Genomic DNA, 25,787 nt, shown 5'->3' with positions numbered 1-25,787 from the left:
AGAAGAGGAAGAGAAGAGAAGAGAGGAGGGAGAGGAGAGGAGAGGAGAAGGCAGAAGATGGGGTGGAGGAGAGAAGATAAGAAGAAAGAAGAGAAGAGGAGAGAAGAGAAGGATGGGAGGAGAGAAGAGAAGACAGGAGGATGAGAAGAGAAGAAAGAAGGGGAGGAGAGGAGGTGAGGAGTGTGGAGAGAGGAGAGGAGGATGAGGAGTTTGATGGGAGGTTGTGATGAGAGGAGAGAAGAGAAGAGAGAAGAGAAGAGAAGAGAGAGAAGAGAAGAGAGAAGAGAGAGAGAGGAGAAGATGGGAGGAGGAGAGAGAAGAGTGAGAAGTGAAGTGAAGTGAGAGAAGAGTAAGAGATGAGAAGAGTGAAGAGATGTGTGAGAGTTGGAGAGTTGAGTTGTGTGAGTGAGTGGTGGAGGGTGATGAGGGATGAGTTGGGAGGAGAGAAGTAGTAGAGAAGAGAGAGAAGAGAAGAGAGATGAGAAGGAGTGAGAAGTGATGAGAGAGTAGAGAGGAGATTGAGGATGAGGAGAGGAGTGGAGTTAGAAGAGATGGGTGGAGTAGATAGATAAGAGAAAGAGAGAGAGAAGAGAAGAGAAGAGAAGAGAAGAGAAGAGAAGAGATGAGATGAGTTGAGAAGAGAATGAGAAGAGATTGTTGAGAAGTGAGAGAGAGTGGAGGAGATGATGTAAGGAGAGAAGATAGAGAAGATGAAGAGGAGAGAAGATGTAGAGGGAGGAGAGAAGAGAAGACAGGAGGAGAGAGAGAGTAGAGAAGTAGGGGGGAGAGGAGGCAGTGGAGAGAGAGGAGAAAGAATGAAGTTGAAAAATGTTTAGGAGAGGAGAGATGAAAAGAGAAGTGAAAGGAGAAGGAGAAGTGGTGTGGAAGGAGTTGGTGTTGTGAAAGAGAAGAGAGAAGTACACACACACATAAAACCACTAAATTGTTGACATATGAAAAATGCATGATAACTGGCAAAGGTTTCGCACAACTGCTGGTAAGTAAGCAATCTCAGGCTGTGGATTGAATTAAACCTTAAAAAAAACAAAACAACAACGTGTGTGTGCACGCGTGCACACTGCGTTTTGTGTACGCATGTCCCGTGTTAACACATAAGATGCTCCACCACCAAAGTTGATCTCCCACAAGGCCGGCTGGGACAGGGAGAAGATAATGTTTGTACGTGAGTGTGTACGTGCAGTGTGCAGGAGCGCGGGCTGCAGAAATTACAGATATATAGATATCAAGCAAACATGCCAACACGCACACACACACACACACACAAAGCCTTTTCATGAACAGAGGAAAGAAATACGGGGCTTAAAATGTCCAGCAAGTAATACATTGCAAATCAGAGAGTGTCAGCGACAAGTATGGAAAATGGCAAAGAAATGTCAAACAAATGTCATTCATTTGTATTGCTCCTCATTGGTTCACTAGATTAGCTGCTTCCTCCATTAAACCACTCAGTAAGGATTTATTGCAGAGTCCCTACATATTAATTCCCCCAAGACAGTTGTCAGCCATGACTTTTTTTTTAATAAAGATATTAATTATTTTGACATCTGAAAGTTTGATGGAGTGAAAATAAAGAAAAAAATTCTTTAAGCCTCAAGGTTTCCTCAAGGTTACAGGAAGATGGAGGCTCTCTCGTTATGTGCTGCAGATATTTTGGGTGGCTACGCATTCTTAACAGCGCTAAAAATATATGGGGGGGGGGGGGTTCCGAGTGAATAATACCAGACATTTTCAGAAATTTTTTTTTCTTCTTCTTCTGTATTTTGTTTGGTAGGTGACGGTACGGTGGCGCAGTGGTTAGCATGGTCGCCTCACAGCAACAAGGTCCTGGGATCGAACCCTGGGTTTGTCCAACCTTGGGGGTCGTCCCCCATGTGAAGTTTGCATGTTCTCCCCGTGTCTGCGTGGGTTTCCTCTGAGGGCTCCCGTTTCCTCCCACAGTCCAAATACATGTCGGTCAGGTGAATGGGCCGTACTAAATTGTCCCTAGGTGTGACTGTGTGTGGGCCCTGTGATGGTCTGGCGGCCTGTCCAGGGTGTCACCCCACCTGCCGCCCAATGACCGCTGGGATAGGCTCCAGCATCCCCGTGACCCCCAATTGGGATAAGCGGCTTGGATGATGGATGTATGGATGTTTTTGTATCTCAAAACAAAAAAAATAGCCTTTGAATCTTTCTCTCATTGTCATTCATACTGTAGTATAATTCTACAGAGCTGCATTATTTTTCTTAATCTTAAAAGAAAAAAAAATAGTATCAGTCTTAATTAGTCAGACTGCAATTCTGAATATCAAGCTCAGCAGCCACAAAAACCCTCTCTCCTAAATGCTTTCAAACAAGGCACATAATGACAGAAAGGAAAATAATGGTAAAATAAATGCCAAGAGGCAAGTCTCTGCATAGTGAAAATACTCATCCAAACATATTTTACATTCACTGAAGTATCTCAAATATTTATTAACATCCTCATCGCACTTTTCTTCAGCTTCACATGAGAAGTTACGGCGTCAACACTCTGAACTTGGTCCCACTTGTTTTTGTTTTTCTCTCTTTCTTCCTGTCTGTCTCTAGCTCTCTCAAACAGACACAACACACACGCACATGCACAACAATAACCTTACTGTACTGCGGTGTGAAGACAATTAGCATTTTTATTGAAAATATATGGTATATTAGAGAGAGATTTGTCTGTATGGGAGAAGTGTGTGAAGCTTAGTGGGGGGCGTAAAGTGTGTATTTCAGAATAACCCCGAATACACGCAGGCACACATTCAAATGTGTGTATCTATGTCTGCAAACAGCACAAGATTGAGACAGCATCCTCACTGCTATTATCTATGATCTCCCATCAGTCTTGGCTGGCTAAACCCAAGGTTATTTAAGCACCTGGATATTTTCCTCCTTCTCACTTGCCATTATTCTGTCCTCAGTTCCTCTCCACCTGTCTCAGTAGCTCTCTGCCATGCCCATCTCAGAGAAATGAGTGGTCGTAACACTCTCATAACGCGCCTCTCTCTGGTCTTTCATTCTACCCTCTAACTTCACTACACTCTCCTCTTTCCATCTCTGCCTACTACCGAAATTCCTTTTACCTCTCATCTTTTATGTTCATTCGTTCTTTGCACCTCTCCTGTTGGCCTCGTGTCACCTTTTGCTAGTCTTGTGATACCAGACGATCGGAGATCTCCGCCTACCAGTGTTCGGGGACGTCTAAATGCAAGATGGTTGCTACAACGGCGGCAAAGAACGCCACTAACAAACCCACGCCTACTGCTCTGGAAAGCTCGGACACGCCTTACCAGAAATGATGCCTCCCCCATCCTCCTCATAGTGAGACAAACTGGAGGTGCGGTGAATCACTTTGTAACATGGAGAGCTTTTTAAAACTTTGAAAATGGATGTCCCGAGCAACATTAGATTATCTGACTCCATTTTATCGAATGTGATTGGTGCAATTAAGGATTTACAGTGACTTAATTTACAACTTTTAACCCAGGAAAAGAAAGACGTGTTGGGTGAAATATAGCCAATGCCGTCTCCCAACTCGTCCTGTAATGTCCTCCAAAGCATATGTATAGTCCGGCCAGCCGGATTAATCATGACCTAATAAAATTTGTGTTTGTTGCTAACTGATGAATATGTTTGCTGCAAATGTGACAAACATCAACAAACTTTGAAGAAGTTTTCTTCAGTGACTGTGGCTGAGCCAGGTGTTACTGGTACGACGGTGTTTACGAGCACACAACCTCTGCATGTCACCGCCCCGATATGAATGGCCGCCCTAAAGAATTTGGCTTGGCATCAGACTACACAATATTTTTTGTCTTTCACGTAGTCCTTATGTCAGATTAGGCAATCATAGTGCCATAAATTCTTGTCGCGTCTTGGCCGGAAGACCGGCAACACTTCAAGTATGACCTCGACCAATCATCATATGCTGCCTTTCACAATCTTGCGTGGGTTCATAGGTCTTCGATAATCAAGAAATCGTCAGTCATGGCTACAGAAACACTATGTGTGATGCTGGCGGTCTTGTGTTCCAAAATGGAAAAAGGAAAAAAAAAAAACGATTGTGGATGCTGTTGCAGCTAGTGCTACTGGAGAATGATAACCTAGCATAGCTTAACCAGCTACTCACCAGATTGCTGAAGTCCTCTCAGCAGTCTGGCAGAGGAGTTCAAGGTCACCTGAGTCAGAGATGTCCTGCTCTACTGAGATTCCACTGACACCAAGGTCTCCTATGCAGGTATCAAGGTCAGAACAAGTGGCATGCACAGGAGGCAGTTGAGTGGGCTGAGGCAAGGTTGCAGCACAGCATCCTGATATCCATTGTGGCAACTGGTCAGGCCGGGCTCAGGAGCAACTGAAGACCTTGCTACGGTAAAGCCCAAGGAAAGGAGGGGTGAAAGCTGATCCAGGAGGAGGTACGCACAGAAGTAGAGGAAGCTCACTAAGGCAGAATAGTGGGTAAGTGCAAGCAGGGGGCCTGGACCAAATGGGACCATACAATCAGCCGAAAATTCACCTGGGCAGATCTCTGGAAGGCGGAATCACACCGATTCAAGTTTTTGGTCCAGTCAGTGCATGATGTCCTCCTGAGCCCTTCTAACCTGTTCAGCTGGGGCCTGGTAGACTCACCTGCTTAACAACTCTGCCAGAAAAGGGGATCCTTGGAGCACATCCGTTGGTGCCATGACCAAGTTCTGCAGGCAGTAGCAGACACCATCTGCACTGGGATCAGTTACAGCAAGCAGCAACACCCAACAAAATGCATCATTGCCTTTGTTTGAGCAGGGGAGAAGCCCCAGCCCCAGCCAAATGCCCAGGGTGGGCTGCTCGCAACAGCAAGAGACTGGCAGTTCCCGGCTGACATAGAAAGACAACTGAGGTTCCCAGACACCATCACAGCTACCACACTTAGGCCAGACATGCTCCTGATGTCCATGGCAACCAAGCAAGTAGTTTTGCTAGAGCTAACTGTCCTCTGGGAAGATCGGATGGAGGAGGCACAAGAAAGGAAGAGAGCAAGTTATGCAGATCTGGCTGAGTGTCGGAAGAATGAGTGGAAGGCCCACTGTGAGCCAGTTAAAGTGGGCTGCAGGGGTTTTGTAGGCCAGGCTCTATACCGGGTCCTGAGACTCTTGGGGATTTGTGGGTTCTTGGGGATTTGTGGGCTGCAAAGAAGAAGAGTCTTTAGGAACATCTTAGAAACTGCTGAAAAGGCTTCCCGCTGGCTCTGGGTGAAGAGGGGTGATGCATGGCGTAACGCGCTACCTGGACACAAGTCGGGACTTGGTCACCCCTGGCTGGGTTGCTCGGTCGACGTTGTCTGATGTTAAGGCCCGAAACACCTGATGACCCCGGGTTCATTACTGAGGATGTGTCCAGGTTGCACCACATAGTGTATCAAAGAACAAAGTGCCTCAGCTATTTCTCACCAACATTTAGCCTTTTTTGACTCTGTTATGGTCCTCCCTTGAGGAAACGTCAAAAAAGGCAGGGTTATTGTTGCCACTGCTCAATGAACCTTTCCTCGGTTTCATTGTTCCACCTGACAGCAGCAACCAAGCAAGTGGTTTGCCAGAGCTAACTGTCCCCTGGGAAGATCAGATGGAGGAGGCATGAGAAAGGAAGAGAGCCAGGTATGCAGATCTGGCTAAGTGTCGGAAGAATGGGCGGAAGGCCCACTGTGAGCCGGTTGAAGAGGGCTGCAGGGGCTTTGCAGGCCAGTCTCTACACCGGGTCCTGGGACTCTTGGGGATTTGTGGGCTGCAAAGAAGAAGAGCCATTAGGAACATCTTGGGAGCTGCTGAAAAGGCTTCCCGTTGGCTCTGGGTGAACAGGGCTGATGCGTGGCGTAATGCGCTACCTGGACACAAATCGGGATGTGTCCAGACTGCACTACATGGTGTATCAAAGAACACAGTGCCTCAGCTATATCTCACCAGCATTTAGCCTTTTTTGACTCTGTCATGATCCTCCCTCGAGGAAACATCAAAAAAAGGCAGGATTTTTGTTGCCTCTGCTCAACAAACCTTTCCTCAGTTTTGTTATTCCACCTGACAGCAGCAATAGCAGCATCCCTCTTTCTCTTTGCCATGTTAAAATATGTGCACCAGAGAGCACTCTGTCATCCTATTGGTCAACGTCAAGGAACACATTGTCAGAGACTGACTTGTGAGTCTGAGTCTACCTTTTTCTGTCACGTTTTTTATGTCTGGACTCTCTTTTTTTTTTCTCTCTCTCTCTCGCTCTCTCTGACTGACACACACACACACACACACACACACACACACACACACACATACACACACACACACATTCTTTTTGGCTCCATCCCATCTTTACTTGCTCTTCCTGGGAAACACACAGACACAGACACATACACATACACACAATGGAGGATAAAAACCTCGCAGTGAGTCATTGTCTCCAAGACAACAGTGGCACATATAAACTCACACACCCAAGCTTCACACACACCCATACACACAGCTCTCCCCATTTCATCATGATGGAATGATTTCAAGGGTCCAATTTGACAAAAGTCTTATAATTGGACAAGTAGGTGATTTTATCTTTTAATTAGCTTTCCCACTGAGCCAAGTTCTATTGTCTTAAATTGACTGCATGGATATTGCGTAACATATCATTGGCTTAGGTGATAATTACACTAACAGAGCTAGTCAGCGCATTACTTTAACACACCTGGTGGAGAATCACGAAATAGCAGAGATGGAATGGCAAGACACGGATTTAAAAGTAATCACCTCTTCTTGGCATAAATTAATCCAGAAACGCATACCATTATTAATCTTTTTGCTCGTCATCTTGTACATGCTGGTGTAAATGAATTCAGGTATGAGAGCAGATGCAGAGAAGGTATAATATGCCCATGTATGGATATTTATAGCCTGCTTCAAATGTTATGTGCCTGTATACACAGGTGGCTAATTACTGCCAAAGCCCTTTGGGTAGACTGGCACAAGAGCTGCACGTGTTCTCAACACAGAGATAGAAATTGTTGTATGTGTGTATATGTATGCGCATGTGCATCTGTGTGTATCTGTGTGAGTGTGCAACTACATAAAAGGCCAAAATTCTGTAGTATAAGGAGGAGCGATGTACAGAGACAGAGCCAAAAATCCTAAAAAAACCAAAACAAAAACATTTTCACAGCAAATTGAACTGCACATAATCTAAATGACTGTTTTAGATCCAGTTTTGAGATTTTATTTCAAGTCCTCTTACTGACTTAGTGCAATAAAAACACCGAAGGAAATATCAAAGACATGTCTTCAGCAACAGCAATGAAACAAATAAATAATGCATATGAACCATGTGATTTGCATGATCTCATGTATGCAGAACAGAGGTCAGGTGTTTACACATGGCAAACTACACTAGCAGCAAGACCATCGTTGAGGAAGAGCTATTTGAGGCCTTATCGTGCTTTAAAATCGGAATGAGATTATGAGAAGCTTCCATAACAGCCACCATTGTTTTGGTGTTCACCGCTGTGGAAGTGGACATTGTGTGTTAGCTACCAGTTCACGAGTTGTGATGTAATTCTTGGGATTTTTAAAAAGGAGCCCAAGGACATCCATTTTGTGGTGGATTGTGAGTAAATGTGATAATGTAGTTTTAGTCTTTTTTAGTAAATGTAAAGTGGCAGTGGAGTTTTTAACTAGATTGTTTAACACAATCTTGGAAAGTGAGAGGATGCCTGAGGAGTGGAGAAGAAGTATACTGGTACCGATTTTCAAGAACAAGGGCGATGTGCAGAACTGTCGCAACTTCAGAGGTATAAAGTTGATCAGCCACAGCATGAAGATATGGGAAAGAGCAATATAAGATAGGTTAAGAGGAGAGGTGACGATTAGCGGGCAGCAATATGGTTTCATGCCACGAAAGAGCACCACATATGTGATGTTTGCTTTGAGAATGTTGATTGAGAAGTATAGAGAAGGCCAGAAGGAGTTGCATTGTGTCTTTGTGAATGTAGAGAAAGAATATGACAGGGTGCCAAGAGAGGAGGTCGCCACAGAGGTATGAGGAAGTCGAGAGTTGCAGAGAAATATGTAGGAGTGGTGCAGGATATGTATGAAGGAAGTGTGACAATGGTGAGGTGTGCAGTTGGAATGACAGATTGGTTCAAGGTGGAGGTGTGATTAAAACAAGGATCGGCTCTGAGCCATTTCTTTTTTGCAACGGTGATGGACACGTTGACAGACGAGATCAGGCAGGAGTCTCCATGGACTATGATGTTTGTGGATGACATTGTGATCTGTAGCGAGAGTAGGGTGCAGGTTGAGGAGAGCCCACAGAGGTGGAGGTATGCACTGAAGAGAAGAGGAATGAAAGTCAGTAGGAGCAAGACAGAATACCTATGCGTGAATTAGAGGGAGGACAGTGGAATGGTGAGGATGCAAGGAGTGGAGGTGATGAAGGCGTATGAGTTTAAATATTTGGGGTCAACTGTCCAAAGTAATGGGGAGTGCAGAAGAGAGGTGAAGAAGAGAGCGCAGGCAGGGTGGAGTGGGTGGAGAAGAGTGTCAGGAGTGATTTGCAACAGAAGGGTACCAGCAAGAGTTAAAGGGAAGGTTTACAAGATGGTTGTGAGACCAGCTATGTTATATGGTTTGGAGACAAAAGACAGGAGGCGGAGCTGGAGGAGGCAGAGTTGAAGATGCTAAGATTTTCATTGGGAGTGACGAAGAAGGACAGGATTAGGAACGAGTATATTAGAGGGACCGCTCAGGTTGGAAGGCTTGGAGACAAATTAAAAGAGGCAAGGTTGAGATGGTTTGGACATGTGTGGAGGAGAGATGCTGGGTATATTGGGAGAAGGATGCTGAATATGGAGCTGTCAGGGAAGAGGAAAAGAGGAAGGCCAAAGAGGAGGTTTATAGATGTGGTGAGGGAGGACATGCAGGCGGCTGGTGTGATAGAGGAAGATGCAGAGGACAGGAAGAAATGGAAACGGATGATCCCTAACAGGGGTAGCCGAAAGTGGTAGTAGTAGTAGTAGTAGTAAATGGAAAATGCTGACATTCTCAGTGTCTTTTTCTCTGTCATTATACCTCGGCATTACCGATTTGAATGTAAGAGACTGACCCATTACTCTGTAATCACTGGACGTGTTTTAAGGCGTGCCATACTGCCTTATGTGCCCTGGAAAAAGAAAAAAAGCATGGCGGAAGTGGAAAAATTCTCAACTCTGAGCACAAAAACCGCCTACGTCACTGCCGCTTTTTCTCAAACTGTTCACACCAGAGATGAAAAAGTTAAAGTGAGTGCTCTGCGTCTCACCACTTTTTACAAAAATAAATAGTATAACAAATAAAAACTGAGACGTTGTTTAAGTAGTAGTAGTGAGTGTTTAAGACGTAGTGGTAAGTCGGATGGGGAGCGATGCATGGCTAATTCAGTTATCGCTAATGCTAGCACACAAGTGATTTACGGGCAACTCCGTTGCTGCTTGGTTACGGCAAATACCCCTCGGTGCCGAAAAAGCATCCAGTGCGATCAGGAACCAAAGTCAACATGGCTTTCGGAGTGCTCTTAACCTCACTTCACCTCCTTTTCAAGTGAAAGTATTGGCATTTTCTACAGAAGTGGGTTGGGAGATTTTAGCAATGTAAACTCCCTGTCAAACACCAGTTTGTGCACTTTCAGATATTCACAGTGATGCTGCATTTATTGATTCTTCTTGAGTTTTGGCAACGTTTTTTGAGATATTTCACCAGTTAATATCATGAGAACTGCAGCTTTCACAACAACACAGCAGGCAGCATTGATTTGGTTTGTCAGGTTATACACGCTGAGTCTTTGGCTGCCGGGTGTCAAGCCTTCATAACAACTTCCTTGTTATCCTAGGGTTTTGTCGTTATAACTTCTTTGGAGGAAAATTGATTTTATAAACATTCGAAGGATAAGATATGAGGGCACTCTAAAAGGTTGTGTCAAATAAGGCTTGAGGGATTCTCAAAGAAAAAAAAAAGCAAGGCCTGGAATTGACCCGTTGAGTGGTTCCACCTTTGTAAAACATCTTTTTGTAGACTACGGAGCACTTCTCATGACTGAACAAACCCCTGTTAGCCAACGAGCGTATCACAACGCTACCTCTGCAGATGAGTGTAATCAAAATGATCTTCTTCTCATGCTACCCCCCCCCTCCCTCTGTCAGCTGAGCTCTCAAAACACTTTGGTTTCAAATTCTACTTTTGAAAGAGAAGCTTTACCAGCGGTGATCCGTTCATTATCAGATCATCATGGCACACATTTTCCTGTGCCCCCGTTCTGGAAGTAGTTCAAGGTGTACAAGGAGCAGCACGGCCAGGAGGTAGAGCGGGTCATCTAGTAATCGGAAGGTCGCTGGTTCGATCCCAGGCTCCTCCAGAGAGTGTTGAAGTGGCCTTGAGCAAGACACTGAACCCCCTAACTGCTCCTGATGAGCAGGTCGGTGCCTTGCATGGCAGCCTATGCCATCAGTGTATGAATGTGTGTGTGAATGAGTACACAATGTATGTGAGGCACACATTGTAAAGCGTGTTGAGTGGTCGGTAGGCTAGAAGAGCGCTATATAAATGCAGTCTAGTTACCATTTACCAGGAGCCAATATTTGTATCTGTAAAATAACTTGTGTGCATATGGGCATGGTCTAGACCAAAACTAGGACATAACTACAGTCTGCTCAAACACACTGTTCTGCATCTGTCCCTGCCCGTCTGGGGGGACACATTTTGAAACATACAAATGAGTCTAGTGTGTCTCCATTATAGAGCGGAACAGCATACTACCTCGGTGGTTCCCCTACGTGTTTACCCAACGCAATAGAAACTGTCACTGAGACTCACAGCACTTCTCAACACTTGGCGGTCAGCTGGAGTGGTGGATTTCTTCCCCTTAGAATCTCTTCGTTCAGATATTAAACTTGAGAAGCGAGGAGCTCTCGAGACATCGATTTGACCCTCTATTTCCGCTGGCGTTAAGCCCATGGGCCGGTAGCTGAGTCTTTGGAGATCAAGGCAGTGTAGGTGCAGGAGAGAACGGGAGGTGCCAAATGTGAATAAGGCTGTCGATCTCAGTTCCTGGCGGTGCACCTATCTGGTGTTCATACCAGCATGTTAATTTGCCTATGTTTTATTTCTTATCACCATCCACTCTGAGAGAATCCCAATCGTATTTGTAGTTCGTGGCTTCATGAAAAACAGGATTTTAAACTTCACTTTACTGTCATCGTTTTGTAAGCCATCATAAAGACCATGACCCAGATCACCTCGCTTGCTTTTTACCCCTCTGAATTCACACCTGCAAGATGTGCATGGCAGACTAAACCTTGCCCACCACACGATGTGTGCTGAATGAGACATAAGGTCATCATAAAGCCACAGCCATATACCACAGAATAAGCTTTCATTACCGGCATCCTGAAAAGCTTACAAAACTTTATTTGTTTTTCCCGCCCCCCTCTTTCTCCCCAATCACCCCACTCTTCTGAGCCGTCCCCGACGCTGCTCCCCCCCCTCTCCCCCCGCTGAGCCAGGGAGGGCTGCAGACTACCACATGCCTCCTCCGATACATGTGGAGTTGCCAGCCACTTCTTTATACCTGACAGTGAGGAGTTTCACCAGGGGGATGTAGCACGTGGGAGATCACGTGATTGCCCCCCAGTCCACCGCCCCCCCCCCCAAACAGGTGCCCCGACCGACCAGAGGAGCAACCAGGACACGTACCCACATCCAGCTTCCCACCTGCAGACATGGCCAATAGTGTCTGTAGGGATGCCTGACCAAGCCGGAGGTAACACGGGGATTCGAGCCGGCGATCCCCGTGTTAGTAGGCAACAGAATAGACCGCCACGCCACCCAGACGCCCAAGTAATGTTTTTTTTTTTGTTTTAAATTCACAAATATATCGTCTTTGGCATTACACCAAAGCTTTGTGGCCCACAAGTCAAACAACAGGTTCAATTTTAAACAAGGGGTTTGAGGAAATTGATTACGTGCCTTAAAAGCAGCTGTACTTTACTGTCTCCAACATGTTCCACTCACTACAAGGGCTGGTATGGTTCACTGCAAGGCATGTCTGCATGCCTTGCAGTGTTCAGTTCAGTATTTGTGCTTGGATTTTATCACACCTATATGAGCATCTCTCGTCTCGTCTACAGATATCCATTTGAAAGGTTTCACTATCGTTTAGCAGCTTTAAATGGTTTCAGATTGTTCTGTGAATACTGAATTAGCTCGAAGAACATCGAAGTTCAGTGAAGCTAAATGTAAATAAGTTCATTAAATGAATCTGAACCTGAATGACTATATTAAAACCCTTGGGCGCTTGGCAGAGTTTCCACATCTCCCATAATTGAGACCTAGTCGTGTCTGTGGCTCATCTTCCCTGTCATTTCTCTCACTATCTTTGAGACAGTCAGTGCTGACACCGGCGAAACTACGCTCGTCACTGACTGAAAACAACTGATCTTCATTTGAATGAATGGAAAGCCACTTTATTTGACATGGTATCCTTTTTTTGTTTTTTGTTTTTGGAATTTCCACCCCTTTTTCTCCCCAATTGTACCCGACTAATTACCACACTCTTCCGAGCCGTCCCGGTCGCTGCTCCACCCCCTCTGCCGAACTTTGGAGGGCTGCAGACTACCACATTGCTTCCTCCAATACATGTGGAGTCGCCAGCCGCTTCTTTTCACCTGACAGTGAGGAGTTTCGCCAGGGGGACATAACGCGTGGGAGGATCACGCTATTCCCCCCAGTTCCCCCTCCCTGCTGAACAAGGGCCCCGACCGACCAGAGGAGGCGCTAGTGCAGCGACCAGGACACATACCCACACCCGGCTTCCCACCCTTAGACAACGGCCAATTGTGTCTGTAGGGACACCTGACCAAGCCGGAGGTAACGCAGGGATTTGAACTGGCGATCCCCGTGTTGGTAGGCAACAGAACAGACCGCTACACCACCCGGATGCTAGACATTTGTATTCTTACAATGAATAGGAGCAGTGGGCAGCTGCAGCACCCGGGGACCAACTCCAGTACTTCTTTCCACTGCCTTGCTCAGGGGCACAGGCAGGAGTATTAACCCTAACATGCATGCCTATTTGATGGTGGGAGCACCCGGAGGAAACCCACGCAAACACGGGGAGAACATGCAAACTCCACACAGAAAGGACATGGGAAGGCCTGGAGGTTCGAACCCAGAACCTTCTTGCTGTGAGACAACAGTGCTAACCACTGGACCAACATGCCGTTTCAAACTAAAAGACCTTGACATACCGTTTAGTCTCTGTTTAACCCTCGCCGATGTTAGCAGTCACCTTTGAGAATCTAACAAATCCTACCTTTTATTTTCAGTATTTCAGGAGAGTTTTCAACACTGAATAAGCAAGACGTGCCAGGGTTATGAAGATGTGTCACAACCCAGATAGAGTCAAAACAACACTAACTGCAGCCTGAAGTCGGATCACTTGACCCCTGATACTTCTATTTGAAGCAGCTGATCTGATGTTGCTGCGATGTTAAGTCCCTCATGCCGCAGAAGTGTCAGTCAAAGCCAGGGCGTAATAACCTTCGTGATAACGCCGCGAGCAAGTAGGAGTGAAAACACAGCCCTGAGTCACAACGGTGGGTTCTATCTCCCAACAGCTCGCTCATTTCGCTGGAAGTTGAGGGAACTGGGAGTACCGGCGTGACAATCACAAGAGGAGTGGCCTTAAAATATGTGAGACTCGTCAGCGGCGTGCATCTAACACTTAATATGGGAGAGAGCGCAGCCCCGAGAGGCCGAACGCCGGTTGCTTTTTTTTTACCCGCTTGTGTGTAAGCGGGTGCCTACTAAAAAGAGACAATCACCATGATCCCCGCCGTCCTTCACTGTCAACACTCATTTCATGTGACGCAGAGAAAAGGGTTCGTTTATGATTTACTACTCGCCCAATTCTATCAGCTTTTGTCCATCACTGTCAGCAGCTCCTGTTTATTAGGCGGGGATACGGAGAGATGGAGAGTTAATTCGAGGCAAGATGTACTTTTACTGTGAGGTAACAGTACACTTCTTGCTAGGTTTCTGTGACATCGCTCCTTCATGCAGGCGCTGTCAATAGCTGCGACCACTCGAACCACAAGCCCCCCCGTCTGCTGTCAGTGGCTTTCAGCTCGGCCCTGCAGTCCAAGGACACATGAGCTGTGTCCAGATGTGAGCCGTGTGGGTCCTTAATCCTACAGTTACACACTTAAACTGAAACGAATAGGATTATGATATAAGTTTAGTTAATATTGTTGTAAAGATATAAGGTAAGACCACAAAAAAGGTAGAAAACTGTGTGTGTGTGTGTGAGAGAGAGAGAGACAGAGACAGAGACAGAGAGAGAGAGAGAGAGAGAGAGAGAGAGAGAGAGAGAGAGAGAGAGAGAGACAGAGGCAAAGACAGAGAGACAGAGAGAGAGCAAATGTTTCTGATGACATATATATGTGTGTGTGTGTGTCTATGTGTGTGTGAGAATGTTTTTGATGGTATATGTCTGCATGTGTGTGTGTGTGTGTGAGAATGGTTGTGATGGTATATGTCTGCATGTGTGTGTGTGTGTGAGAATGGTTGTGATGGTATATGTCTGCATGTGTGTGTGTGTGTGAGAATGGTTGTGATGGTATATGTCTGCATGTGTGTGTGTGTGTGAGAATGGTTGTGATGGTATATGTCTGCATGTGTGTGTGTGTGTGAGAGAAAGAGAATGTTTCTGATGGCATATGTGTGTGTGTGTGTGTGAGAATGGTTGTGATGGTATATGTCTGCATGTGTGTGTGTGTGTGTGTGTGTGTGAGAGAGAGAGAGAATGTTTCTGATGGCATACGTGTGTGTGTGTGTGTGTGTGTGTGTGTGAGAGAAAGAGAATGTTTCTGATGGCATATGTGTGTGTGTGTGTGTGAGAATGGTTGTGATGGTATATGTCTGCATGTGTGTGTGTGTGTGTGTGTGTGTGTGTTTGTGTGTGTGTGTGAGAGAGAGAGAATGTTTCTGATGGCATATGTGTGTGTGTGTGTGTGTGTGTGTGTGTGTGTGTGTGTGTGTGTGTGTGTGAGAGAAAGAGAATGTTTTTGATGGCATATGTGTGTGTGTGTGTGTGTGTGTGAGAATGGTTGTGAAGGTATATGTCTGCATGTGTGTGTGTGTGTGTGTGTGTGTGTGTGTGTGTGCCACAGGGACACAAAGGGAGTCTGTAGTTTAGCACATGCGTGTGTGCAGTTGAGCATGAATGTGATTCTGTGTGTGTGTGTGTGTGTGTGTGTGTGTGTGTGTGTGTGTGTGTGTGTGTGTGTGTGTGTGTGTGTGTGTGTGTGCCTGGTGAAGCATTAAGCAGGTATGCATTTCCATCTGCTCAGAGAGGGCTCCGATATTCCCATTATTTAATCTGCTGGTCATCCTGGATGCCAGGTAGGGGCCGTTTAGCCAGAGGTAATTGAATGCTTCTGGGTGGGAGATCACCTTGTCTGCCTGTGGTGCCAAGGCTACGCTCCCTCGCTGTGTTAAGACTTAAAATTTTTACCGTTTCTGCTGGGTTTCCACAAGAAAGCAACACGAATGTGTCACATAGGCACGGAATACTTTCTCACACACTCACAATCCTCATTTGACATGACTGAACGAGAATGTTAATGAGTATTTAACAGGATAAGGACACAAATAATGTGAATTAATAAGTAAGAAAACAGCAACGTTCAGACAAAGCATGACATTCAGCTGTACGTTAATACAATGGTAACCTTTTCCAATCCAATAATAAGCAAAAGTGTCGATTGATGGAGCTCTAATATGCACGTTAAGTGCAATCAATGGCGCCATCGGTGCCGAGGCGTGCCGGTAAAAAGGACCTGCTTCGCTGTTCCTGTGCATCACAAGGAAATATGATGCACACAGAGAAAAAGCCTTTTGATGGCATTTAGCATATTAGGGGGTATACGGCACATAGATGGCTGAGATATACAGGAACGAGCCCATATCTGCCTTTGGAAGGCACCATTAGCCAAGAATACATGAACCCAAAGAGCCTGGCTGTGTGCGGGAATGATAATGGATCTGTGCGCTGGTGTTTTGACATATAGTGTATACATACCGTCCTGAAACAGAGACAAGGCGTCAAGATGCGTCGGTACACAGAACCAACTCATGAACCGTCTCTAAACATTTGCTACGTTCCTATTGTGCCACGCACGAAATACTAACATCGTTTATGATCGGGCACTGCAAACACTGCTGCACCTTTTACAGTCGTACATTTTGTTTGTGTTAACTGACATACATCATTTGGCAGTTGGTTCTTATGTTATTCTTCTATTCTCAAGACGCAAACGGCAAACATCTATATGGGCTGTCACTGATCTTCTGCTAAATCAGGTTACGATATTTACTGACAATTTTTTCCGACTATGTGCAAGTTAGTCCGATTTACAAATATCTCTTGATCAAAATCCTTCATTTGAGTCCAAAAAGCTCGAGTGACTGTGTAACGCTATCAGATTTAGATGTTTCCGTGTGTTAAATTTGCATGTACTCTGGAGCTCTTCTAAATTAGAAACACTGTCCAAAGCGAATCTGACTCATCTTTAAGGGAAGTGAGAGCTAACTGAACGGTGTTAAAATGTAACTCTGTGCACTTCAAAGAAAGTTGAATCAGTTCATCTGGATACAAGGTTTATTGACAGACACGTTTCATCACTCTTCAGTCTAAACTGACTGCAGGTATCCCCACCCCTTAAAAAAACAATACAGTGGCATAATGAACGAAACCAGCGATCGGTTTCATATACAAATATGGGCATGACTGTGTAGTGCACATGGCCATTGAAACTCTGGAGAATGGTCACGCCCGTATTTGCATATGAAACCGATCATTGGTTTCGTTCATTATGCCACTGTATTGTTTATAAGGGGTGGGGATATCTGCAGTCAGTTGAGACTGAAGAGGTCACTTAGATGAGTGATGAAACATTTCTGTCAATAAACGTTGCGTCCAGATGAACTGATTCAGCCTTCTTTGAAGGTCTTACCTGGATTACTGAGCATGCATCAAGACTGTGCATTTTTTTCTTGACTTCATGTTTAGATTAGCCGCACAAAAGCTGTTGGAAAAAATGTATCGAGGTCATGTAAACATGACACTGTAGGAGAAATGAAACTATCTGCTACTTGAGTATGATCCGTTTGATAGGGTGGCAGGTACATTTGGAAAGATCTTCAGGTGAACTCGTGTCGAGGTTAATTATGTTGCATGTTGCGTTAGAAAGGAAACAACTAAACGGCAGCACCTTGGAGCAGGGATCATTTTAGATCAGGCTGTTTCATTAAACAAAGGACACTATGTTTCAGCCTCGCCTTCAGACAAACCTTTTTATCTGCAACGTGGTGTGAAGTAACTGCCCAGTCGGTGCTACAAATCCACATTTAATTGTAAACCCTGAGCCATTATGGGGCAGGATCTAACCCGGATTTGCTGATAGACCACATTGGCAGGATTTCTAAGTCAGAATATTTTGCAGTCATGCCACGTGAGTGTTTCAGCTGAGCGAATACGACCCCATAACGTCTTTGTTCTCTGGGTCATTGGTCATATAGCCATCGGTCATTTGAGCCATTTGAACTGGTTCTTTCTATTCCTCTTGCCTTCCTCAGACTTTCATACCAAAGTTGGACATGATGTCACTCAAACCTTCCGAATAAACATCATTTTTTAATCGAAATGTCCATTGTAAAGGGCATTTTGTGCACCGACCAAATGTTGCTTCTGAGAAGTCAGCATGAAACGTGATTTTTTTTTTTTGTCTTTTTGATTTTGAGATACTTTATTGATCCCCGTAGGGAAATTACGCTCTGCATTTAACCCATCCTAGCTGTGTAGCTAGGAGCAATGGGCATCCGCCGTGCAGCACCCAGGGACCAACTCCAGTTCTTCTTTCCATTGCCTTGCTCAGGGGCACAGACAGGAGTATTAACCCTAACATGCATGTCTTTTTGATGGTGGGAGGAAACCGGAGCACCCGGAGAAAACCCACTGCAGACATGGGGAGAACATGCAAACGCCACACAGAGGACGACCTGGGATGACCCCAAAGTTGGACAACCCTGGAGTTCAAACCCAGGACCTTCTTGCTGTGAGGTGACAGCGCTAACCACGGAGCCATCATGCCGCCCAGGATAGCTAGACATTGTGTAGTACACACACAAGAGACGTGTGGAGGGTGATAATCCTGACATTGTTTCATAGAATCAGTGAATCTGTCACACGTCTTTTTTGACTTTGCATAATTACTTTTCAATTTAAAGGGACAATATTACAAACAGTAGCTAGGGATTTTCTTTCTTTTTTTTTTTACAAACTAGAACATCAGTAGGATTAGGGTTAGTGTGCAGTAGTAGTAATGTGGTTGTTTACATGTCTGGCGAACAAAGCTATTTTGGAGATACAAGATCTGGGGCGGTCATTCTGGTACGTCAGTCAGATAATGAGCACATAATCTAATCTGTCTTTACCCTTTAGCTTGCGTGGCTGAATTTATCTATCAAAAAAGACCCCGTTACGCTGTAAGAAAGTGGAATCCCGAACGATAATGACAGTAAAGGGAGAGAAAACAGAAAATGAGGAGTACTTACTGTATGGGACACACTCATACTGGACCTCCAGGTATTTATATGTGCCGGGGCAAGGATCTGGGAAGACATCAGGACCAGCCACAACAGCACACTGGGTACGATTGTTGCATCTAGACGAAGGAAGAGAGGTGGACATGTTAGTAAAAAACAAAGATACACAGTGATTTTGCGGTGCTTGAGGGATGCAGTGGGCTAACACACTAGCCCTGGCATTGTCATGCATCACAACAAACATAACTGGCAGTATTTGGCATCGCTGAGTCAGGAGGGTTTATGTGTCTCTCTATTGAATATTGATGTCTCCTACAGATGGTGGGTTACCTGCAGCAATAATTAGCTCCATGTTTATCAGAGAATGTATGGTGTCGTCTACGACCTCCATGAAGGTAGTGCAATGGTGCAACTAACATTTCATTGTTAATGTGCAGATATACCAAATATCCAAAGTGCTAAATTTGTCATTTACACAACGTTCACACCAATTGGCAATTTACAGACTCCAAATCATCTAACAGGTGGCACGGTGGTGCAGTGGTTAGTGCGGTCGCCTCACAGCAAGAGAGTCCTGGGTTCAAACCCCAGGGTTCTCCAGCCTTGGGGGTCATCCCGGGTCGTCCTCTGTGTGGAGTTTGCATGTTCTCCCCATGTCTGTGTGGGTTTCCTCCCGGCCATACTAAATTGTCCCTGGGTGTGACTGTGTCGGCCCTGTAATGGCCTGGCGGCCTGTCCAGGGTGTCTCCCCGCCTGCTGCCCATTGACTGCTGGGATAGGCTCCAGCATCCCTCAACCCCGATTGGGATAAGTGGCTTGGATAATGGATGGAGGGATGGAAATCATCGAACATGCATGTCCTTGGACTGTCGGAGGAAACTGGAGTACATGCAAACCCCAGAGATGAGCTGGAATCGAACCTGGGACCATCTTGCCACTAAACCACAGTGCTAAGCACACACACACACACACACACACACACACACACATACACACACAGAGTTCAGTATCATAACCCTTCACACCAAGACCATAGTATTCATCCATCCATAATCTGAACTGCTTAGCCTGCTCTCAGGGTCACGGGGATGCTGGAGCCTATCCCAGCAGTCATTGGGCAGCAGGCTGGAAGACACCCTGGACAGGCCAACAGGCCATCACAGGGCCCACACACACACACACACACACACACACACACACACACACACACACACACACACACACACACACACACACACACACACACACACACTCATACCTAGGGACAATTTAGTATGGCTGGGTCACCTGACCTCCATGTCTTTGGACTGTGGGAGGAAACCGGAGCCCCCGGAGGAAACCCACGCAGGCACAGGGAGAACATGCAAACTCCACACAGAGGACAACCCGGGATGACCCCCAAGGTTGGAGTACCCCAGGGCTTGAACCCAGGACCTTCTTGCTGTAAGGGGACCGCGCTAACCACTGCGCCACCATGCCACCCCCTTTATTCAAAGGGTCTCTTTTTAGCTGTTAATTCTAATCTCATATCGTTGCACTTAATAAAATAAGGCTTCCCCTATTCCCTCACTGTGCACAACTTCCCATAAAAGAAGTGCTGAATCATGACACCCATAGTGTTTGCGTGTGTTTGTAAGGGTGGTTGTGCGTGTGTTAGCGTGCAATATTTGTGTGTATCTGTATACTTTAAATGTGCACATATGTGTGTGTGTATATGTGTGTGTGTGTGAGCAGCGGTAAGAACAATAAGCTACAGCTTTAAGAACATTGTGTGCTGAAGAATTCTGGTAATTAATTCCAATTACCAGAGGGCCTCTCTCCTCTCACACACAAAAAGTAAGTACTTTTCTCAATCATTACCACAGGTTATGGCAGGTGGTACATAATGTATCTTCATTTATGGTGTGAGTGCACGTGTGCGCTGCACGTAAAAAGTGTGTAAAGGTGCATAAATGATGTGCACGTGTTAGTGATTGTAATTAACTCCCCCCGCGCCGCCCCATGCCCACTCCCTATGAACAACCATGATGTGGAAGGTCTGGTGTTCCCATGATAGATAGGTGTAATAACATGGAACGCCGCTCCACGCAGAAGAGCTCCTTTATCTAAAGTGCGTTTCCTGCTGAAATAAATTATTCAGATGAAGAGGAATACGAAATAATATTTTATTTGCGGGAATAAAGATAAGGGACAAGGGAAGGGGAAAAGGCTCACGAGATGACGAGCAACTCCCCGCTCAAATTTGAATATTTTCTTTCAATTACTACTTGTACTCTCTCTCTCTCTCCCTTTATCTTCACCTGTCAGGGCGATGGCATTTACATTAAAAACTTTCAGATTCAGATTCTCCAACTGAGATTTTTTTTTTTTTTTTTAATGAACGTGCCAAGCCCCTCAAGCCCCGTTCTCCAAGGGTGGCATTTCAACATGTGTGTTACAACACAGGCATGGGGACTAATTCGTTTCCATAATACACAGCTGTACCACGAGTGGTACTCCTGTGGTCAAGTTAACTTTTAATACGGCGAGTTTAAAAAGGTTTGAAAACCTCATTTGTTGCAATATCTGCCATATTCTAATGACAATACCCGCCAGTCTTCTTTTCTCTCACCCGCCCTCCTTTCTCTCGCTTCTGTGCTTTTTAATTTCTTGCCCCAGCGCTTTCATCATCGGTCAACTGTCATCGGGGCAACTTGTGGACGCGGGTGGGTGGTGTGGCGAGGGGGAGGGAGGGACACAAACTGACGCGGCAACGCAACTTTGCTCACAACATCCACTGGTGGACGTGTGTGGCTGGCCCGAAGGGGCGTAAGGAAGCTCCAAACCCCATTAATGGACACACATAATTCCGCGGTGCAAAGACGATGATGTCACGCTGCACAGGATATACCATGAATGTACATATATAGTGAGCGACGGGGGTTGTCTGTTGCACTTACTCATTTCCAGCTTATAAATACAGCACATGCAAGCTGAGGCTCTTTTCTCTTTTTTTTTCCACCTTGATTTGTTTTTTTTGGGGGGGGGATTCCCCCCCCCCCTTTTCACCCCAATTGTACCCGGCCAATCACCCCACTCTTCCGAGCCGTCCCGGCCGCCGCTCCAGCCCCTCTGCCGATCCAGGGAGGGCTGCAGACTACCACGTGCCTCCTCCGACACACGTGGAGTCGCCAGCCGCTTCTTTTCACCCGACAGTGAGGAGTTTCACCAGGGGGACGTAGCACGTGGGAGGATCACGCTATTCCCCCCCAGGTCAGGAACATTTATTTGTCATTTCATTCCAAGCACCTGCGCACATGAAACGAAATATCGTTTCCCCCAGCCCACAGCAGTGCAACACAAAGACAAAAACAATATCCACACTACAAGAACACACCATATACAACATGTCCACAAAAAATAAATTTCACTGTCCAAGAGAGCTAACGCCAACATGACTGTCGGAACTGCCGGTCTGCATGGGCTAGCAGTTAGCTTAGCCTACCCCGCTTCCAGATCCTGTCAGACCGCCCTCTGTGTTTCCTCCTCGGGCGCAGCTCCAAGCAGGTTCCAGTCCCCCCCGCTCCCCCTGAACAGGCGCCCCGACTGACCAGAGGAGGCGCTAGTGCAGCGACCAGGAAACATGCCCACATCCAGCTTCCCACCTGCAGACATGGCAAATTGTGTCTGTAGGGATGCCCGACCAAGCCGGAGGTAACGAGGGGATTCAAACCGCCGATCCCCGTGTTGGTAGGCAACGGAACAGACCGCTACGCTACCCGGACGCCCCTGCATTTGATCCTTTTGCACGGACAAACGCTGAAAACTGAAAAAGAGAGCGTGGAACGCGGGGGGGCAATGGGCCTCTTAAGATGTCTCGTTTCAAAAGAAGAAGAAAAGTCTGACAGAAAGAGAACTGGTAAACTGGGAGCAGAAACTCTCCAGCTACACAGAACAGTGAAGAGGTAAAATTGAACTAATAAAAAAGTGATATGCATCGCCCATGTGCAGGCACCCCCCCCTCTCTCTCTCTCTCCATGGCGGCACTCAGGAAAGGCTGAACTCCGAGGAACTTTAGTGGGAGTTGACTCATCCCGAGGCACCGAGGGTTATTGACTGTTGCTTTAAATAGGGATGACAGAGTAAATATTTTAGATAATCTGTCTCACTCCCTCTCCCTGAAATCTGTCTATTTCTGATTCCTCCCCTTTTCTCTCTCTTTACTTTCTCTTAAGCCTAGATAATAAACCAATTTCATTCTCGGTCCTCGTCCTCATCCTTCCCGCCAAGGAATTATTCCTCTCCATTCCTCCTCCTTCCTTTTTTCTTTCCGTCTGTCTGTTTTTCCCCCCCTGTCTGTTTATCTGTCTTTAACCCACTTAGCTGTAGCTTCCAAAGCCAGACCCAGATATATGCGGTGGGCCTCGTTTTGCCTCCCTCGTCTCCATTTTGCTCCAAGTCTCTTATCTGTCGCTCACTCTCGCTCTCTTTCTGTCTCTCTCACTCTCTCTCAGGCACAGACACACGCACACACGCACACACACACACACACACACACGTGTACACACACACACAACCTCTCACTCTCCCTCTCTTTTTCTTTTCCATCTGCTGTTTTCCTCTCTCCATCTCTCCTCTCTTTCACACTCTCTCTCCCTTGATATTGTTCTCATCCCCGCATCCCTCAGGGTGTCATCTCCAGCCTCCCTCTGTTCATCTCTCCGTTCCCTCCATAAAGCCTCTGCTGACGTCACCATACTGTCTGAGCCAGTAGTCTGAATCACATCCAAAAAAGACTTCCTTTTGTCTCTTTCTCTTTCTCTCTCTCTCTCTCTCTCTCTCTCTCTCTCTCTCTCTCTCTCTCTCTCTCTCTCACTCTCCCTCCACCTTTCTCTCTCCCCTCCTCTTTCGTTCCTCTTTTTTCGGTTTCCCCTCTTGCTCACTTTCTCTTTCTCTGCGTGTGTGCGTTCATCCTGCAGCATGGCAAAACATAAAAATATGAGTTTACGTAATGTCCGCATTCTGACCCATGGCAAGCTCTAAGACACACACACACACACACACACACACACACACACACACACACACACAAGATCATACGGACTTACAACCCTATACCAGTGATTGCTTCCTCACAGTGTCTTAACACTGAAATGGCTCCACATCGCAGTTTATTTTCCTTGGTGTTGGCAGAAATCTATTTTAATTAGCATGACCACATCAAAAAGCTGCAGTGGCATTGGATAATACCTCACCTGCTGGCTTTCTTCCCTGCACCCTGCAACACCCACACACACACACACACACACACACACACACACACACACACACACACACACACACACACCAAGAGACTGACAGAGCTGAACTGAGACAGGCATGGAAGGAAAAGCTGCGACGCAGTAGTGGGTGCCGCTGTATTTCCCGCATGATGTTTTTCACTTTGTTTGGCAGACCTCCCTCCACTCCCTCACTGTCTGGCTCTATTCAAAACACCAGCATACTGACTGATTGATTATAGATTATAACATGGCGTGTAATCTCTGAGTGAGTGTATGTTTGTGTGTATTTTTGTGTGTGCGCACACGCATGCGTGCATGTGTGTATTCATGTAGGTGTGTGTGTGTGGGTTTGTGGGTTTTCATGTATGTGTGTATGTTTTTGTGTTAGCGCATGCTTACTCATGCCCGTTTAGGCGTGTGTGTGTGTGTACTTGTGTGCAGATGCGCTGAAGAACTACATAATTACGGAACAAGTGAGTGCTCGGAACTAATCCTCATCAACTGAAAGAGGTGTCTGAAAGTGAGCACAGCTTCACCACAGCCCTCGGGAATACTAGCTTAACATTCACAAACATAGCTCGGCATTCTGGAACTCTCTCTGAGCACAGTGAACACACACAAACGTTCCACAGCTGTGTCAGAGCACCGCAGATAACTGGATGTATGTTCACTGGGTATATAACTGGGTATATAACTGAATATATGATAATTAGATATATAATAACTGGGTATATGATAACTGGATACATGATAACTAGGATACATGATAACTGGGTATATGATAACTGGATACATGATAACTGAGTATATGATAACTGGATACATGATAACTAGGATATATGATAACTGGGTATATGATAATTGGATACATGATAACTAGATATATGATAATTGGGGATATGATAACTGGATACAAGATAACTACATACTATATGATAACTGGGTATATGATAACTACATATATGATAACTGGGTATATGATAACTGGATATATGACAACTGGGTATATAACTGGATATATGATAACTAGATATATGATAACTGGGTATATGATAACTGGATATATGACAACTGGGTATATAACTGGATATATAATAACTAGATATATGTTAATTGGGTTTATGTTAATTGGGTATATAATAACTGGATACACGATAACTAGATATATGATAACTGGATACATGATAACTAGATATATGATAACTGGATACATGATAACCAGATATATGATAACTGGGTATATGATAACTCGATAAATACTAACTAGATATATGATAACTGGGTATATGATAACTGGATAAATGATAACTAGATATATGATAACTGGGTATATGATGACTAGATTTATAATAACTGGGTATATGATAACTGGATACATGATAACTAGATGTAGGATAACTGGGTATACGATAACTGCATAAATGATAACTGGGTCTATGATAACTGGGTATATGATAACTGGATATATGATAACTGGGTATATGATAATTGGGTGTATGATAACTGAATATATGATAACTGGGTATATGAACTGGATATATGATAACTGGATACATGATAACTAGATACATGATAACTAGGTATATGATAACTGGGTATATGATAACTGGGTGTATGATAACTGAATATATGATAACTGGGTATATGAACTGGATATATGATAACTGGATACATGATAACTAGATACATGATAACTAGGTATATGATAACTGGGTATATGATAACTGGGTGTATGATAACTGAATATATGATAACTGGGTATATGAACTGGATATATGATAACTGGATACATGATAACTAGATATATGATAACTAGGTATATGATAACTGGGTATATGATAACTAGATATATGATAAC

At 45.3% G+C, this 25,787-nt stretch overlaps 1 protein-coding gene across 1 annotated transcript in view; it reads right to left on the bottom strand.

Annotated features, from left to right (window-relative positions):
• The window catches only part of adgrl3.1 (adhesion G protein-coupled receptor L3.1), a 174,089-nt gene that overhangs the window by 77,625 nt on the left and 70,677 nt on the right, over positions 1-25,787 (bottom strand). The window contains exon 4 of the mRNA XM_056280549.1: positions 18,678-18,787. Within this exon, the coding sequence (XP_056136524.1) occupies positions 18,678-18,787 (110 nt within the window). The remainder of the gene's footprint in view (positions 1-18,677; positions 18,788-25,787) is intronic.

Source organism: Lampris incognitus, chromosome 5, assembly GCF_029633865.1.
Source record: "Lampris incognitus isolate fLamInc1 chromosome 5, fLamInc1.hap2, whole genome shotgun sequence".
Taxonomy (NCBI): domain Eukaryota; kingdom Metazoa; phylum Chordata; class Actinopteri; order Lampriformes; family Lampridae; genus Lampris; species Lampris incognitus.
Note: the sequence above shows the minus strand (reverse complement) of the source record. Positions and strands in the feature narration are given on the sequence as shown.